A 20,565-nucleotide genomic window follows, 5' to 3' on the forward strand; every position below is an offset into this window, starting at 1 on the left:
ACATTCACCAATGTTGAAATGTCTGTCCCATCAAGTAAAATTTGAAGAGGGTTTAATATACTTATCTTTTAAGTATTGTACCAAATAAAAACAGTTATATATTTTTTTTAAATCAATCTCTATCGAAAATGAAGCCAACTGATAAATTCAAAAATTTTGATGAAAAACACATGTTTTTAAGGAAATGATTTTATTTACTTAGATTAAATCTTTATTTAAAATAACACCTTTTCATTTGTTTACATTTAAATACGTTTTTACAAAAAATATTTTTTTTAACTTTATATAATTAAATGTCGAATAACGCGCGAAATTGTACGCCTCCTATTGGTCCACAAAGTTGATTGTTTTTCACCCAATCAGAGACATTGAATTTCAATCTTTTTGTTGGGTTTGTTTTCAATATTTCCTTTTCTTGTTGGAATATCAAAAACATGTATCTGTGAATACCCGTTCCTTTTGGCGGCGCGGGAGCCAGGTAGGCTGAAAATAAATGCAGACATTATTAACATTATCAAGATGAACATTTATAAAGCCACTATTATCACAACATTAACATATAAGACTGCCCAGCCGTTCAATCACAATGGCCGCACTTGTAGGTAGCGTGATAAACGTCGTGGTAAACATCTGTAATTAAACACCAGGGCCCCGATTACAATGGGAGTTGACAGAGTTATCTTCTACTGTCTATAAGGGAAAACCGATATATGTGTTAAAAAATGAGTATATTTTCTTGAACATTTTAAGTATCTTCGTCGGTAACTCTTAATTAAATATGTTTAGAAGAAAAAAATGTATGCATATTCTGCTTTTAATATAGAATATTTAATTTTACTTTGTATGTAAAATTTTATATAAATGCTAACTTCCCATTGTAATCGGGGCCCAGGTTGAGATGGGCTGGACATATCCCAAGAATGACAAATGCGCGAGTACCTAAAATAATCATGACTGGGCATCAGTGGCGAAAGGTGGTTTTATTTACGGGTAAGCTATAAAAAAATATCATTTATTTTTACCTACATAGAAGGTACATAATATAATGTAAGTAATATAATATACATACTAAACATTGATATTTTTCTGTGGTTCTGTGTGATACAACAACTCTCATCCATGAAATCAACTTAGGCGACGTAACTTTTTTTTTTATTTTTTATAAATCATATTACACAAAGTATAATACATTGAATTACATTCCCAGGAGTTACAATAACTGAATTTGGGACATCGATTATATTAACATTTTGAAAATAACACATATTGAGAACAACAAAGAAACAAAGCAAGTTTAGCACTTTTATAAATAAATATACAACAACAATAAATATGCCTAAAACCTTTTCTAATACAAGCAGAATAAATATATATAAAAAACGCTTTTAAGAATAAAAAAAGGAGTGAATCCACCAAGAAAGATAAAGTCATTAACATCACGTGCCATGCAGATGATGCTGTCATAGTGATGATGAGAACATATTGATATATTTTATTATATAGATATGTTATCTATTCCTTTAATACAAAACATATATGAAAATAAATAAAAAAAAGCACTATGAACTCAGTCGATATTAGGTATTCAATTGAAATGCCAACTGGCAAAATTGATCTAGAAATTAATAGTTCCGCGTCGAGCGCATATGTCCTGTAAAATGACACATGAAAGTAATTATCGTCTTATGTAAAAAGTACTCTTTCAAAAAAAAATAGCTCTTTAAGAAATAATGTTTGAAATACTGTTTTCCAAATTATGAATCTCTAATAGTTTGTGTAATCTGCGAGTTTAATCTAGCAAAAAAAACCGCACTGTGATTAAGCCATTCAAAATACAGTATACTTGTTTGTGTGAAAAAATAAGCTGGAATAGTCGATTAGTTTCTTGGCTCACCGCAAGCGCTAGGCGCGCTTTATTTAAATTTATATTTGGATAAACTTCAAACGGTGGAAATGATTTAAAATAAATAGTAATTATTTATTTGTTTTCTGTAAAAAAAGTTACAGTAACACTGACACTGACTAACTCTAACCTAACCTAACCTAACCATACAGGGAAAGTAGTACTAGTTGTAGTATTATTAAAATAATATAAACTTACGTTGAACTCCCGTGCCATTACATTTGCAGCCGGTTTTGAGATCAGTTCCCTAGAAACAAAAAAGTAAATTATGTATTTTTTATTAATATCCCTACAGAGATGAGGTAGAATTTTTTCAAATTCAGGATTATGGATATTCGAGCGTTTACAGGGCTTATGACCTGTCATTGGCTGGGTTAAGTGGCCACTTTACGTTTTACAACATTCCCCATTCCGCTTATTAGCGAATATCGACACAGGTAACATTTTGATTTTTGTATATATCTTATTAAAAGAGAAACCATTCACTAGCGTGTTGGAGCGCCATCTATGTATTGATATTGAAGTTAAGTATTTTTAATTAGCATATTACTTTATTTTATGTATTTAAGGCTCTTCCGAGTTACATTAAGTACTAGTAATCGCCTGCAGATGATTCTGCAATTTATTTATACTTATATTTTGACCAGATCTTATTACACAACATTATTTTTTGGTATGTGTATTTTTTGTACATACACAAATCTGGATTTCTCCCGAGGGGGAGTAGGTATATATTTTTTATTAATATCCCTACAGAGATGAGGTAGAATTTTTTCAAATTCAGGATTATGGATATTCGAGCGTTTACAGGGCATATGACTTGTCATTGGCTGGGTTAAGTGGCCACTTTACGTTTTACAACATTCCCCATATCGACAAATGTACAAAAAATACACATACCAAAAAAAAAAAAAAAAATACTGTTGTGTAAATTATGTATCCTTAGCTGATGGAATCAAAAATAAAACATTTTTATGTATTTATGTTTTACTAAACTAGTTCATAAGATGTAAAAAACTTTTATATTTATATAATATTTATATTACTTATATATTTATTTATTTCGAATGAGTAAACACTTTAATAATCCAAAGGCCCTTATTTTATTATATTATACATTTGTCATAAGCCATTTGGAATACGCCTCTCAGATATGGAATCCCCAGTATGCCACATATATAAGTAGAATAGAAAATATTCAAAACAAATTTATAAAGTACCTTAAATACAAAACCGGTATTTCTTATGTATCTACTCTCACTGCCTCCACCTTCCATGGAATAATTTCTCTACAATACCGCAGAGTGTGTGCGGACCAACTACTGCTTTACAAAATTGTGACAGGAATGGTTGACTGTACAGAGCTGCTTGGTTTAATAACAATACATGTGCCAGCCAGGATTTGTAGACGGTACCACCTGTTTCATGTACCAATAAGTAAAACATCGTATGTTAAAAATGCTTTTTTTCGTAGGACTTTTTCAATGTACAATACAAAATTTAAAAATATAGATTATACAAACATCACTCTGTCAGATTTAAAATTTACACTAAAAATGCATTATGTAACTTAGTAGACATTATAATAATAATTATGTACATCTCCCCCCCCCCTCCTTATCCTCTCTTCAAGCATTTTTGTCCTTATCCCGCCCAATTTACAGTAACTTAATGTTCTTAAAATTAATATTTTAAAAATCTTTGATTATTGAGTACATGAAAATAACATTTTTATATGTATAAATTGTATGTATTTATTTGATATGTAACATATATTTTCTTTACTAACTTTGTATACTATGTGGAAATCTGTTATTAGTTCTGATCTTATACACTATATCTGTTAAAAAAAATATGCATGTAGAACTGTTGATTTCCCTAATAAAATAAAAATAAATAAATAAATATATAATATATACCTAAATATATGTTTTATAAGATAAACAAATATCGCATATAAAATAATGTCTTATACCTTTCTAAAACTTATCCTAACATTAAGATTTGATATCATTTTCATTCATTTCGCTGGGCTTGTTTTTACTTTACAAAGACTGAGCAGTTTTTTTATCTTAGCAAAAATGAAGTATTTTTATTAAATCTATGTGTTTTGTGCTATTTCAATTTTATGGATGTTTAGGCCTGAATTTAAATATATACATAAATAAATAATAAAAATAAAATTTTAATAAAATTAGAAATAAGTAAACAAACATAACATCTTGAGAATAATACAAGTTTCTTAAAAAATTAAGAAAAATTTGTTCCGAAAAACTTTCTCAAAGACGTGAAAACATCAATGTTTAAAGTTATATTGCTCAACATAGAGATAGCTTTTTTAACGGGCATAAACATTGGCAGGTTGGTCTTGTAAATCGCTTTAATTCACTCCTGTTATTGGGCTTATTTGTCTGTTATGGTGCAAAAGTATAGTTTATTTAAAAAAATATATAATAACAAAAAAGTCATACCGATAAATATGGTTTGATTTATATCACTGCTATTGCAATAATGTACCGATGAACCATATTTCCAGTCTTGTTTCCTTTAACTTATAAATTACTGCATCCTATAAATACCTTGAATACAGTTTTTGAGTACAAAAATTTGGATAGATTTAACATATTGTTGAAATATAATCGGTTTTTAATTGAACCGTTATTAACTGAGATCTTATAGTTTAGGGAAGAAAAGCAGCTTTTTAAAATATAATCAATTTTTTGAGTGTGTCTAAATTTTTATCAATGTAAACCAGCCAGTGATAGGTCATAAGTCCTGTGAATGCCTAGACTTTCATATTACCTTCTTAAAATGTTTTCCTTCCCCGTTGCAAAAATCGATGATAAAGTTATTAATAATAATTTCTACAACATCGTTAACTTTTTTATACTTTTTATAAATGTTTTAGTGATAACAAAAAAAATACGAAACTATTTTTAATTAATTTTGTACACATTAAATATTGTTTACGCTATTTACTTTAACGTTTCTCCATCACGATAAAACAAGATGCTCTTGTTTATTGTTTCAATGATCGTTTTCTTAGCAGATTCCTTTATTATCAAACTTGAAAGATAACTAACGAGAAAAACAAAAGCTTTATTCAGTGCCTGATTTTTTTTTTTAAATGAATGTTTGCTGGCATGTTTATAAAAATAAAATAAATAACATATAAAATAAAAGAATTCTATATTAAAAAAATAACATTTCGTTAAATAATTTAAACGTCAAATTATTTATATATTCATTAAATAAAATGTTTTGTTACATAGAAGTTAAGATAATCAGTCTGACGCTTCAAGTAAAAAAATAATAAAATATTGCGGCGAAGCTTACCTACGGCTTAACTTGCGGCGTATCTTTGAACCCAATACTTCAAATTTTTATGAAATTAAAACTTATTAGTGTTACACTATTTTATTATTTCCCAAGAACACTACTACAGTTTCAGGAGAGCACTCCTCCCATCGACAGGTGGTATAAAAGTATTTGTAACACTAATAACAAAGTTTTATTTTCATAATAGTTTATAATATATATTTTTAAAATAAATTAAGACTCATTCTTTCTGGCCGAGATACGCTCCCACTTGCTATTTAATGATACTCACGCTTACACGCAAATACACACAAACACATCTCTACACCTACTCTCATACAAATATACACAAACATGCCCTTTTTTTGTACCATAATTTAATATGTTCGATTTTTATTTAGAAACTTCGCTGGTTTGTCTTTAAACCGTATTTTTTTTATGTTATTATATCACTGTTGATTTTTGTTTCCGTAAAATAAAGAAATAAAAAATGAAACGAATACCAATTTAATTAAAAACCAATATTTCAGTTTCACCCTGCCAGGAAAAGAACCCAGGACCTCAAAAATGGAAAGCGTACACGCCTTCTGCTGCACAAAGAACCTTACTTATCTCTCCCGATTTCAATTTTAAAAAATACGTGAGAGCAGCTGTCGGGTCGGAAGCACTCGTCCTGGGCTCTTGTTTTATTTCGCACACAGAAGTGAATTCTTCACCTCCCTGGATACATTATTTTACTTGCACTGTATTTTACCTATATGTTGCAATTTAATGGTCTAAAATGGCAAAGAATCAATGTTGTTATGACGTCATTCCCGCCGGCGCAGCGTGGTCAATATTGACTTAGCGAGGGAGTAATACTATTTTATATAGAACTGCACGAGACTTCTTCTATCTCTTACGATCTCACGCAGTTTTATACGGGTGGAAGCGGGATCGAAGTCTAATTTAAACTGTATTGAAAATAGCTAGCGGAAAAATGGCGCCATCCAGAGCAACAGCGAGATGTTTCCAAAACCTTTCCAAACATTTTTGAAGTTCGTTTCATTATTTTACTAAATTTATTTATTGGAAACATGTGTGCAATAACAGCGTATGTGCAAAATCTGCATTTTTTTTACAAAATTAATATGGGTCTCCAAAATTCTTTCGCGTAAAAAAATTATTTCGTACTTAGTATAAGCATTAAAAATATTTTTAAACTACCGCGAAAACGGTTCATTGCATTGGCCACGCCCCTAAAACGTCACGATTTGGTTAAATTTTCAACTTTGTTTGTGACCGTTAAAATTTAAATAGAACATTGTCACGAAATTCAACGTCACAATCGTCAAGGCCAAACGTGTCGCGTTTTTGAAGAGACACATTAAAAAAAAAGTATTTACAAACACATCTTTACAATATCCATATTGATTTTGAAAATACAACTATCGGGCTTCGTAGAATGTTTTATTTCCCTATGGTATAATATTTTTAAATGTTTGTCTCACAGGAAATTCAATCAAATTTAATTTTGGTTGTTTAATTTTTTTTTAAATTTAAATTATAACCCCTTAAGTCATACACTTTTCTTGGATATACGCCAAAACAAAGTTTAAACTAGATGTACTTGGAAAAAAAAAATTCAAGAAAATAAAAAGCCTCATAAATTTTCATCGCCCTTGTTGTCGTTTTCTGGTTACGTCGTATTTTGCTGAATCTTAAAACTTTTTAGCCTTACAATTAAAACAGTCAGCCATATAAAAGTGAAAATGAGATATTAGTACTTTTATGAAAAGAGTGAATAATCAAATCAACTAAATAATTGGAATATTTTTGATATTGAAAAATGGTAAATGATGAATATTTTTTTTATGTATTAAAAATAAGAATCTAACTATGCATTTGACCAGTTTAAATAATTTAATTACGGTAAGATTTTTTTAGTGCTGTGGGTGTTTTCTGCAAATTGAGAAATGCCGTTTTTGTGATCGACACTATTTTCAGAAGGTGATTATTACGGTTTTTTTGTATGAAAGCCATCTGTCTGTTTTAAAAAAAAACAAAGAATCCTCACTGCACCTGATAACACTAATATCTCATTTTTTCAAAATTGTGGACCGGCTAAATACGGACATAAATACGCTCATTTTAGATGTTAAAAAAATTAAAAAAGTTTTTTATTTATTATTCACTATTTTTCTTTTTTCTTTTTATAATTTATTTTTTATTTTTGTGTTCTTAAACTCCCAGTTTCCTTGGCTTTTATGCTAAATTATTAGTTTTATAATTTTTTTTTTGTAACATATTGTATCCTGTGAAAGGGGTGACGGGTCTAGCTATATTGAATATCTTGTATGGTATATATGTCCAGTTCTGAATCTGCCACTGTTTTCTGATAAAAAAAAAAAAAAAAATTAACTCATTAAGTGATAACTTTATACACTGCGTAACATTCACCATTTTTTATGCTTATTACAGAAAATCTACAAAATAATATAACTCATTACTTGAAAACACTGTACGTGTTATACCTTGACAAGAATTGTGCTCTGTTGAGTGTTCACACAGTAAAAAACGATTATATAATTTACATATATCATGTAAAAAAAAAACAATTAAAGATTGTTCATACACAATTAGCATAACAATTAAATGAACATTTTTGTTGTGTTTAGACTAAATAATTTTAAAAAATATGTTGATTTTAAAGATCACACAACTCGGCTTATTTTTAATTTATCAAGCCAAAAATAGCACATTAAAAGGGTACATTTTGTAATTAATTTTCGTAATAGAGCTTCTTTGCTTCTTAATAAATGACTTTTAAAAGATGTTTTTTCTTATAAAGGTTCTCTTTGAAGACATAAATAATTTATTTCAGATCTGATTATTCTATTTCAAATTAAATAATTTACATGATCAAATAATTTTATGTAAATGAAGATTGAGTTTCAATGTCAATTAAAACTCGTTTTGTAATTAGTAATTTATTTTTAATGATTCTAAAACTGTTTTTTGTAACCAGGTAGCTAACGTGACATTTCGTTACTACTTCAACCCTTTACATAGTAAAATTGTTTAAATTAATTAAAAGATAAGGTTTTCTATTATCATGTTTAAATTAAATTAAGATACATATATTTAGCAATTTTATTTCGTTATTACTTCAACCTTTTACAGAATAAAATTATTCATAATAACACTGTAGGGTTTTCTTTTATCGGGTTTTAATTCAATCAAGGTAAATTAAGCAACTCAATGGCTCGCAAATGAGAAACGTTAGCCTTAAAAAAAAAAACCTCATTATTTCACTATTTATAAAATAATGGACTTAAAAAACTCCGGTGACAACACTGTCATCGAGCAAAGGCAATACGGTTGGCTGGGCAATATAATACAGAAGATTCCTGAGAGCTTTAACTCTTAAAATACTGTTGTAAATAATTGCTTTGAGCGCGGTGATGTAACATTCTGCTACCACAAGCAAAAGACAAAATATCCTAAAGTTCAAAAATTTAAAAATATTAAAAAAAACATAAAGACACACTTCAAATAATTTATTCTCCATAATTTATAAAAAATGACATTAAATACAGCTCTGTGATAGAAAAATAAATTTAAAATCATGAATAACATTACAGTTTGTTTTGTTTTAATAGTAATGACTTGGGACTTAGGATATAGAGATTTTGGTATTATTTATGTTTTCTCTGGATATTCATTTTTTACCTTTAAGACTGAAAAAGCACACATTATGATAAAACTGTAAATACTTTTAAATATCATTATTAAATACATAATTTACTGCCTTAGAACGGGGAAGCTATCCCTAGTTAGGCAGTTTAGATGAACTAACAGCAAAAATAAAAAATATGTATGCTTACTGTTACTACTGAATTAATTTGTTGTATAAATAATTACTTGTATATTGCTGTAATAAATATGTAAAATAATAAAAAATAAAAATAAATAAAACTTGCGAAATAATACCGTGCTGTTTCTTGATCAGCTCAGTACAAACCATGGCTCGCGAGCACTAATGCCCCGATTGTTTAGTAAACTCGAGACAAGATCTAGACTTTTGAGTGTAAGTTTTTCTAGATATAAACAATCACTAAGATATACCAAATCCTGTCTTCAGGTAGAAATTATTATTTGTTTTTTGTCCTAGCTATCAATTTCTTTATGAGTATTTTTTTTCAATTATGCTTTTATTTATTATAAAGATTTGTGTTTGCCATTTTTTTAATGGACTAAGTCCATTAATAAATAATAAAAAAAATGATGTGCTTGATTAAAGCGATCTAAATTATGTTATCATAATATAACACATTAACACATTAGCTCCATTTTTAACAGACTTATTCAATACTTTTATGGAGCACAGCATTGTTCCAAAAGCCATAAAGAAAGCAAATGTAACACCACTTTTAAAAAGTTCACAATTAGATGTGTAAGATTTTTCCAATTTTCGCCCTATTTCAAATCTTCCCATCGTATCAAAAATATTAGAAAAAATAGTTTCTCATAGGCTCGTTAATTATATCGAGCAGAATTCATTATTTTCGGTAAAGCAATCGGCATTCGACGTTTTCATTATACGGAGACAGGAGTGATAAGAGTGCTGTCTGACATTATAACGGCGGTAGACTCTTGTAATCTGGTGTTGTTGGCTCTTTTGGACATCAGTGCTGCATTTGATACTGTAGACCATAACATTTTGCTTGAACGTCTGGAAAAAACTTATGGTATCCGTGATCAGGCACATATGTGGTTCAGTTCATTTCTTAATGAAAGAGAATATGCAGTTGTGTTCCAGGGTAATAGCTCACCCCAAGTATCCAAAGGATCAGTACTCGAACCACTCCTCTATCTCCTGTACACCAAAGATATAGAGAATATTATCAAAGAATGTGGATTGTGGTCTCACTGCTATGCATATGATACGCAGATTTATTTTTATTGTAAACCGAGCGAGAGAAATGTGCTTGTTGATTTGATTAATGGATGCATTGAGAAAATAGGAAACTGGATGGCTGAAAATAGACTAACACTTAATCCATCTAAACGGGACAGCTATGGATTGCTTCAGCCAGACGACAGAATTTGATCCAGGATACGGCACTACCCGATGTAAGGAGTACCGCTTTACCCTCCGTTAAACTACTGGGAGTCATCCTTTATTCTGACCTTTCTCTTGACGCTCAAATTAGTAGAACGATAAGTTCATGCTTTTACCAGCTGAGATAGATTAAATGCATACGCAAAAATTCGCCAGTTGATGCCGCCCGTCAATTAATAAATGCGTTTGTAGTGTCTAGAGTCGATTATTGTAATGGTATCTACGCAGGTCTACCAATGAATAAAATGACTCGCCTACAGGCTGTACTAAATGCCGCAGCAAGACTTATTTTTGGAATCTATAAATTCAGTCATATCACTCCACTACTTCGGGAATTGCACTGGCTACGTTTTCCACAGAGGGTGGAATACAAACTCTGTTGGCTTATGTATAAGTCACTGCACAATTCTGCTCCAGAATATCTAAGGGAACTTTGCATTCCAGATGAACTAGCTGACAGACGTCTTACGCTTAGATCAGCTACATCTACGTCGAAAGGAAAAGTTATTCTACCTCTACGCAAACAGCGCACTAAATTCGGCGAACGTGCATTTGCGGTCGCAGGCCCTACGACATGGAATGCTCTCCCAGCAGAAATTGTGAGAGTGAAGTGATATTTCGGAAGAAACTTAAAACCCACTTGTTCTCTAAATCATTTGAATAAATTCTTAGCATGTGGTGGAAAAGTAATATGAAAAAGTACATTATTTTTCTTAAACTAAAAAGTAAAAATTAAATTTATATCTTTATAAAATCACTTTTTAAAGCGCCCTTGAGGTATTAAATTACGAAAATGGCGCTATATAAGTTATCCATAATTATTATTATTATAACATTTAGAAAAAAGATTATTATGTCTTGAAGCACAATGTTTTTCATTTAACATTATTTATTTATTCACTTACTAATGCCCAGGGGGCTTTTAGGTATACAGGGTTATAAACAGTTTACTAATATAAAAATACAATGAAATATATATATTTGGAAGCATAAAAAAAAAACAAATGAAAATACTACAAACTCAATTATTATTCCAAAATTTATACACTAATTGGTTCTTGAAGTTTGATAAAGTTACAGCAAATTCTTGTATTTTTTAGATATCAGTGGGTTTGTTCCGGAGATGGTTAATTTTCGGGAACAGAGAATCAATGGTTGTATTTGACTTAGATATTTTAATAATATCTTAAATAAATATGATTCCTCACTGGCCTATTTGGCACATATAAATATATACATTTGACCAAATCAGGAACATCAATCGTTATGCTGAATCCTTATAAATGATAATAGAAATAGATAAATGAGGCCCTCATTATCAAAGATAGCCAAACGCTAAAAATAGTATCAAGAGCGGCCAACTGCATTTATAATACTTAGTAAAAATAGCGTTTCTTGCTATGTCAACATTTAATTGAAGTGTTAATGACTCAAATATTATCCAGTAAAAATATTTTATATAAATATTTAAATTAAAAAGTGCTAATGATTTTTTAATTTTCTCGAAAATGGGTATGGGATTGTTTGGCCTCTTTGATACTGAGGGTCTCAAATACGTGTGATTAAAATTTTTTGATAGTATGATAAGGTACATATCTTTAAAGATTTAGACATTTGTAATAATATTTATTAACTTATATTTATTTAAAATAGAAACTCTTAATTATAAATTACTTAGGAACTAGTATTTGAATATTTTTAAAACAAGTAAAACAACTAGCAATATAATTTGGCCTCTCATCTTCATCATCATTCTTTTCCGCACCTAATGGTGCATATGACACTGCATTGGTGCAAAAGTTGCCGATTAATTTGATTTTTTTTTTACTTGGAGGTAAGATGACCAGTCTTACGCTTCCGGTGCCATTCCAGGGACCATAAAATATTCTAGATTAAAAAAAACCCTTTTAAAACAATATTTCACGCCACAACCACATCGGAAATCAAACCCGAGACCTCTTGCATGGTAGGCAAATGCGCTGACCACTACACCACAGAGACCTCTCTTAGACCTTATTTAATCGGCCCTCTGGGCTTCTAATGATGGACCTCATGCCGCACTTTTACTTCGCAAAAGTCAACAAATGGAAGAGGTGAGAAAATGTGGATGTTTAAACTAGGCAAATGGTGAATTTTTCACAGTGTGTAAATGCCAAGACTTCCATATTCCCTTCTCGAAAATGTTTTCCCCTCTGTTGCAAAAAAAAATGGATCTAAATAAATCTCTAGGGAAGAAATTCAGCCAATTCGCAAACATTTAGACGCACTCAAAACATTGTTGAAATATAGTTTTATCATTCGTGTTTGCAATATGGTCATGAGCATAAATTACAATATCCGACAAAGCCCTCCGCGTAATGAAATTCTTTATTGCAAACCACCTTTGAAAACGAATATTTCATGTCAGCCTTCTCTCGAATTGAACCCGGCACCTCAAGCATGGTAGGCGAACGCGCAAACAACGTCACTACGAGGCAGACGTTTCTCCACTAGATTTCCTTTTTCCGGAGAGCAGCCATCGAGTTATCATTTATATTAGGCGTGTAATAATAATATTAATATTATGTATCTTTTTTGGGTGATACCGTGTATGTTGGATTTGATCCGACGTTTCGGCTACCATTGCAGGAGCCATCTTCAGGGAAAACTGTGTGTTTTATAGAGAAATGTATGTGTTTAAGTACTAGTAATTTGTACCGTGTCACAGTCAGCAGTAGGCACATTTCTTGTTTTGTAGGAAAGAATAATTATGTTTATGTACTAGTAATTTGTACTGTGTCGCAGCCGGCAGTAGGCACATTTCTATTCGTTTTTGTCATATGTAGTGCTGGGAACCATGTTGAATTTAATTTAAGCCCGTCGTCTTTGTTTATATTATTTGGATGTCTGTGTATTTCAATTGCCTCTTTTATTATTCGTGCACTATAATTACTAGTTTTATGTAGAATTTTTGGTTCAAAGGCGAAAAAATGTCCTGTGTCTATAAAGTGTTCCGCTATTGCGGATTTGTCTGGATGTCCAAGTTTACACGCTCTTTTGTGTTCGTCAATTCTCATCTTTGCTGTGCGCCCTGTTTGTCCAATATACACTTTTTCACATCCTTGGCAACTTAGTTTGTACACGGCTTCAGTTTCCAGAGGATTTTTATCTTTTGGTTTTACTAAATGGTCTTTTATTTTTCCCACAGTCCCAAACGTTGTTGCAAACGTCGGATCAAATCCAACATACACGGTATCACCCAAAAAAGATACATAATATTGATAACAGTGACCGTGAAAACCTTCGCACCTATTTAATAATAATATTGTTGAAGATTATATTTTGTAAAATGTACCGTAATGGGTTAAATTTGAGTCAACCAGCCAGCTTGTACCGGTGAGCAAATGCCATTTACGAGAGAAAGTTGCTTAGTGTTACAAGTTTTTATTGCTAGTCAAGTTAGGTTATGACTTCAAACATAATATTGTTTTTATTTGAATAGCAATAGTTCCAGATGATAAGTACCAGAAATCGCTTAACTTTGGCACCAAAAATATTTTTAATTATTTTTTATTACGAACCTTTTAATATAGGAAAAGACAAAGTATTTATTTAATTTAATTCAAATTAGTTGAAAAATACATTAATATACAAGGTTGTAGAGTTAAGTCATTAAGTTATTTACAAATTTAGAAGTGTGAAAAGATAAGCGGTATAAAAATAAAAATATGAAAAGTTGTAAAAATATTGAGAAAAAAATATTATACCTAGAAATATCTTGAACCTATAAAGAATATCAAGATTTAAAAAAAATTCAAACTAAAATTCAGAAGAATATTATCACTACCATCATCATTCGCTTTCTAAACCAAATAGTGCATAGGGCACTGCATCGGTGAACCAATTTTAGTGTTTCTTGATCATTTTTGTTACATAAATGTAAGATAATCAGTCGTGCGAATGAACATAAAAAAATAATATTATTTTGTTACTTCTATATTGTATAAAACATTTTTGTGTAACAACCCCAAAAATCACAAAACACAAATATAATACTGTTTTGAAAGGAAATGTAAATTTCAATGGCTTACGGCAATATTTACCATATAGGAACGAATAATAATGATTTGAGATTTCAAAAATAAGAAAATAAAGCCTCACTCCCTAAAAAAATTCAAGTTTACGTTTTGAAATAAAAAGCATTATTTATGCTGTGATAAAAATTGAAAAATATTTATCATTTGATAAGGGCGGGCATATTGCCTTAAGAAAATTTCTTCTAAGCTATCTAAATCGTTTACTTTAGGAAAATCAGTGGTACATAAACATATTGTTGATATTCCAATATTTTTATTACAAAACAAAACACCGATCTTGATTTTTAGTTTTACTGGTAATGACATAGAATTTAGATATTTGTGGTATATTCATTATTTATTTTTAAATATGAGAATAAGAAACATATAAACATATTCTTATGTGTGCCCTAGTAATAATACTTTATATGGAAAGACTGAGAAAGATAGTGAAAGGAGGGTGATTGCCGGGAACAGGGTGAACGGTGCACTGAAATCTACTTTGGCAAGCAAATGTTTAACGCGGGAGGCTAAACTAGCAGTTCACAATGGAGTTCTAATGCCAACTCTTACGTATAAGAGCAAAGTATGGAATTCTAAAATGATGATGAAAGTGGGTAAAATGCTGTCGAAATGCGATCCCTCAGGCGAATGTATGATAGTGCACAAATGTAGAGATCCGTGAACTGTGTAAGGTTGAGACAAGCATTATCGACAGAATCAAGAAAGGGGTCTTCCAACAGAGGTTGGAAGAGCTCTCTCAGATAAACAGGCGAATCGGGATTATTTAAAATACTGTGAAAAAAGTATGGAATATGAATTATTTTTCTCTGCCTGATACTGATCCAGTGTAGTTGCGTGCAATATTTGGTTATGCGGTCAAATAAAAATCAAATTTAAGTCAAAAGATGTCAAAATCATCGAACTATGGTTGTGCAGAAGAATGCTGCAAATCTTGTGGACTAATCGTGTCTCCAATGATTCGGTTTTAATCATAATGAATAAAGAGAGGGAAAAAAAAGGATAGCCTCGTACTTTAATTTTATATTTTGCAATGAGAAATATGCCCGTCTCCAACTTATGGTGAAAGAAAAGATGGAAAAAGGACCGGTAGGGTATGAGAGTGGTTCGGTGTGCCGTATGCAGCAGCGCTGATTAGGCTGGCCTAGGATTGTGACGAGTTCTGAATTATGGTAACCAACCTCCGGCAGGAGCAACAAAAGAAGAAGAAGAAGGTGTGAAAATAATTTTATCTTTAAAATAATAGTCCCTATTTTAAACAAAAAAATACCAATAATATGTGATATTTATTGTTTCAGCATTTACTTTGCGGAAAAACATATTGATTTGTTTTAAAATAAAACAGTTTGTAATTTTAACCAGATAAAAGTTTAATATTTCAGGTGTTCTAAAACTAATTATGTTATAATATGTTGAACTCTCAAAAGGTACAACTTACAATGTGTTTCATTTCAAATTAATAAATTAATGGAATAATAGTTATATTAGAAGAAGTACAAAATTTGGAGAAAAAATCTCAGCCGTAGCCTCGTAGGAGAATTGGTTCAGCTGAATGAATCTCACCCATGTGATAAAGGTTTCAGTTCCTCTACTTCACAAAAATCAACAGACGGAAAAGTTGAGGCAATGTGGATGTTTTACTAGGGCATTGAATGTTACACAGTGTGTAAAAAGGCTACTTAAACAAGTCAACGATATGTCATAAGCCCTGTAAATGCCTAGACTTCGATAGTCCCTTCTTAAAAAGGTTTTCTCTCTCTGTTGCAACACACTTAGATCAAAATAATACCATCCAAATTATGTCTCAAAGGCAATGCCATTAGTAATACTGTATTTTTATATATTGGGAATAATTATACAAATGTGTTTTATATTTAGGGTGAACTTTTACGATTCTAATGATTAACATTTAACAAGTTTTTATTAATATTTTTTGGGTTTTAAAACATGCACATATAAGATGGTTTGCTGTGGCATCACGCCATATTTACGTCACACGTCATGTCCCCCGTGAGTTTTGTAGTATTATATTTGTCGCTGGTATATACTTAAATATTATTAAAAAATGTATTTTTCCTTATTTGAATAATGCGGAGCTAAGTCTTATTTTTTTAAGTACCGTCTAAGGGCCAGTTGCATAAAAATAATAACTCAAATAATTGTCGCGTTTTTAAAATGAACAAATGAGTTTGAAGGAAAAAGTCAAATTTAACAACTCGTTTTGCACATCTTGACAAAAAAGCAACAACTATTTAACATTAGACTTTTAAAACTCAACTATTTTATGAAAGTGGTCCTTTAAAGGTTAAAAATTATCGCTGTATAATGTTGTATGATTTGGATTTTGTTTTTTAAATATTTTTTTTCATTGATTAATTAAATAACATAATTGATACATGTTTTTTTATCTATACAATCTACTTATACAGATACAAATAATTATGAAAGTAATTTTCTCATGAATGGAAATTCGATTAATTTACTACATTATCAAGATTTTCCTTACATTAAAATATGTAAAGTCAATATTATTATTATATTATGTAATTTACATTTCGTAAAAGAAAGTGAATTATTTATTTTTATTACGTAAGTACACTCTTTAATGAAATGAGAAATAGTATTTACCTTAATATTTGACTTTAGGGCATGTAAAAACACCAATCCAGAAGATTTGTCTTCGACATCGGGATCCACAAATATAAATGTGTAGAATTTTCCCTAAAACAAAATTATATGATGATTATATAAAAGTTGTAAAAAAATCAAACTAAGGATATATTCAAAATTTATAACAACAAATAGAAAAAACATTTGCAAGGGGATAAAATCGAAATTTTCGCATTTACAGGGCGGCTTATAACCTGTCAAAAAAGGCGTTAAAGAGATCAATTTAGATCTATATCACTCCCTAGGCGGTAAACCTGTCTACAAACATTTCTTCTCTTCTTTTCCACATCCGCTCCTAAGTGGAGCATGTGGACATTACCAGTTGCCTCTAGGAGACCCTATCGCAAGCCAGCATTTTCGCTTCTTCCCACGTCAATCCAGCTCCCCTTTATTCCACCGAATAAAGTCTTCCAGGACGGCGTAAGCCCGCAGGTTTAAAGAAGAGGCAACTTGGGTTTAGGTTCTCCTGAGACATGCGCAGCACGTGTCTGAGCCAGGACCACCACCGCATCCTCAAGACGATCGTTATAGGAGGCTGCTGCGTCCGTTTTCGGACTTCAATGTTTGTTATAAAATCGAACCATCTTATACCTAATAGTCTTCTCAAGCACTTACTCTCAAAACTCAGAAGTTTCGTGTTTTGTTTAAACATACTGAAAACATTATATCCAGAATGGTAAAAAATAAATATTTTATTGGAAATTAAGAAAAAAAGGCAAAACAACAAATGGTTTTTCAACTTATTCATCCTCCCAACAAAACGTTGCTACTTTTGAGTTTTTTTGATGTTTAAAACACAGCATTTTAATTATTTTTAATGAAATTACGGTTTAGCATGTACTCATGTAATAATTCAAACAGTTACATATTACTTACATTAAATAATACAACGTAACGCACAGATATATTTACAAAGGTAGAGAAACTTCTCAAAACAAATGAAATATTCCATTTACATGGCTCGTAACGTCAATGGCTGGTCTGAGTACTTACTAGACGCACTAAATATTCATATCTAGTATTTTTTTACAAAATTTTTAACATGCTGCTTTAAATATTGTTAATAGGTTTTTTGAAATGGAGATTATTTTTTTTACGATCAACGAATAAGTAATCTCAACTTTACATCACATTGAAAAGAAAGTAATAAAATTTAAAGATTTTTTATTAAAAATACGTACTTTTTGTATACACAAGTACTTTGCCTGTGATTTTTTACTTAAATTCTCCGTAAAAAGACAGTAAACTTTATGTTGAAAGTTTTTTAAGCGCATTTATTCTACTTCTAGATTCGATAAAACTACACGAGAACCTTTTTACAAGCCCTAAATTCAAGAGTTAGGATACTTACGTCTTCAGCCGAAGCTAATGTTATTCCTGGTTCCTTTTCGAACACTTTTTTCGGAAGAAGAACATCGCAGTTAGAATTATTCACAACGGTACCCCCGGGCGACTTGATCGTAAGTCCCTTTAAAACCGAACAACCTTCGAGAAAATCGACATTTCTACATTTCTCTTCGATACTTTTAGCGCTTGTACTTGGAAAGAAACAGAAAACTATAACCATGCTTAAAGATATAAGATTTAATATTCTGAATTCCATTTTTGTGTGGTTCAATGCGGATGGATATTTTATAAATTTTAGGCAAACGCACTTCACAATCTTGATATTGAAACTGACTATGGAAGCGAATAGTCTCGCTAAAATGTCAGTCAAGTTTCAAAAGTACGATCGCTACGTATTGCATCACGCTTTTATATGCCGCTCGTAACATTTCAATACTGATTGAAGCCGTTGCAAACCTTTTCTGCAAAAGCATAATATTACAATTATATTTTCTCTTTTTTATCCGCAAATGAAAAATAAATGAAACAGGTTGAAAGTTACAACAGAGATGACGAACATTTTTGAGAAGGTAATATGGAAGTCTAGGCATCTACAGGACTTATGATCTGTCATTGGCTGGTTTAAGTGGCCATTTTTCACACTGTGTAACATTCACTATTCTGACCATATTTGAACATCTATAATCCTTTAATTCTTTTATCTATTGATGTTTGAGAAATTAAAGAGCTGAAACCTTTATGTATGCGGGTAAGATTCATCTAATTGAATTATTTCACCTATGTACTACGCAACGAACGAAACTTTTATTTTTTCACTTTCTATGCTTCTTCATGGACTAGGTGGATTTATCAACAATATTTTTAGTTGGTCCAAATTTTTGTAGATCTATATTTCTTTCTTTAAATGTTCTTCATCTCTGTTGTAATATGTTAATTTTCACAGCTCCCCAAGGAGTTCAACCCACTCCATGTCTACAAAAATTTGAACAAACTCAAAATATTGTCAATAAATTGAATTTAATTTCTGGGAAATAATTGCTAAAAAATTCTGACTTCAGGGCTTATTAAATCGGACCTCCAGACTTTGGTTGATAAGACTTAAGTCTTGGACACATATCATCGCATTGAAGAAACAAGACTCTATCAAACAAAATATTTTTTTTAACTTAATTTTTATTATATTTAGATTTTAATATCGATTCTACCTGCATCAAAATTTTAAAGACAAATAAAATTCATTCGTTTGAAAATGCCCTTACAAGGCGAAACAAGAGTCCTGAATAATTAATAAGTTTTTTAAGACAATATTAATTTTAAAAAATAACATAGAATAATGTCTTTATTTCAAACATTCATGTCTCAAAAAAAAATCAATCTACATAAAACCTTGTTTCCCCGATGCAACGATATTCTAAACTTGCTAAACTAAAAATATTCTAAACTAGTAAATTCTGTCTTCTGGGCTTTATTTAATTGCCTTAATATATGATTAACACCCAAAACCCCAGTTGATCGTCTCCCGTGCTTCCGAATTTCGCTTCTGTGGGCTGTAGAATTTATTTTCTGTTTGAAGCAATCGAAATGTAAAAAAGAAGAATCTATGAAAATAATGCTACCAGAACTATACACTGGATGGTTCAATCAAAAAGTTTTGTTAGCTTGCGATCGAAATGTAAAAAAGCTGAATATTTCATTCAAAATAATGCTAAAAGAACCACATATTCATATGTATTTAATATCCAAGTACAAAGTTCGGTTAGGTTAAGTTAAGTACGGTTATATATATAAATATTGTAATATGTGGTTCAAAGAAATTTTAAAAAATGTAGTAGACAAGAATCTGTGATTTAAAATAATGCTACCTGCGACTCACAAAATAATAAGATTTGTTTTTGGTATTATAATATTTACAGATTCTCCACTACTCGCTTGCGCTCCCTCAATAGATCATTTAGTATTAATTAGGATAATTATAATGGACAACTTAGCCGTTTTGTAAAACAATATCTCAAGCACGCTTTACAAAAGTGATTATACGCAATATTGAATTTATTTCGACTTAAAACTTATAATCTTTAACTTTTTATCAGCATAATTTATGGTATGGATTTATTCAGGTGATCTAAAAAATCAGACTTAAAAAGCTG

General features: G+C 30.5%; 2 protein-coding genes across 2 annotated transcripts in view; one reads left to right on the forward strand and one right to left on the reverse strand.

Annotated features, from left to right (window-relative positions):
* Positions 1 to 20,565, forward strand: part of LOC148278523 (atrial natriuretic peptide receptor 2-like) — a 231,027-nt gene that overhangs the window by 100,123 nt on the left and 110,339 nt on the right. The window lies entirely within an intron of this gene.
* Positions 231 to 18,773, reverse strand: LOC148278524 (protein D2-like). The gene is made up of 4 exons (XM_088231279.1): positions 18,423 to 18,773; positions 17,030 to 17,122; positions 2,102 to 2,150; positions 231 to 483 (listed from the first exon to the last, which is right to left on the reverse strand). The coding sequence occupies exons 1-4, from the start codon at positions 18,672 to 18,674 to the stop codon at positions 290 to 292; spliced, it is 588 nt and encodes a 195-aa protein (XP_088087405.1). The 5' UTR covers positions 18,675 to 18,773; the 3' UTR covers positions 231 to 289.

This window comes from Micrasema longulum, unplaced genomic scaffold (genome assembly GCF_059751315.1).
Source record: "Micrasema longulum isolate JH-2025_06_02 unplaced genomic scaffold, ASM5975131v1 h1tg000867l, whole genome shotgun sequence".
In the NCBI taxonomy this organism is placed as follows: domain Eukaryota; kingdom Metazoa; phylum Arthropoda; class Insecta; order Trichoptera; family Brachycentridae; genus Micrasema; species Micrasema longulum.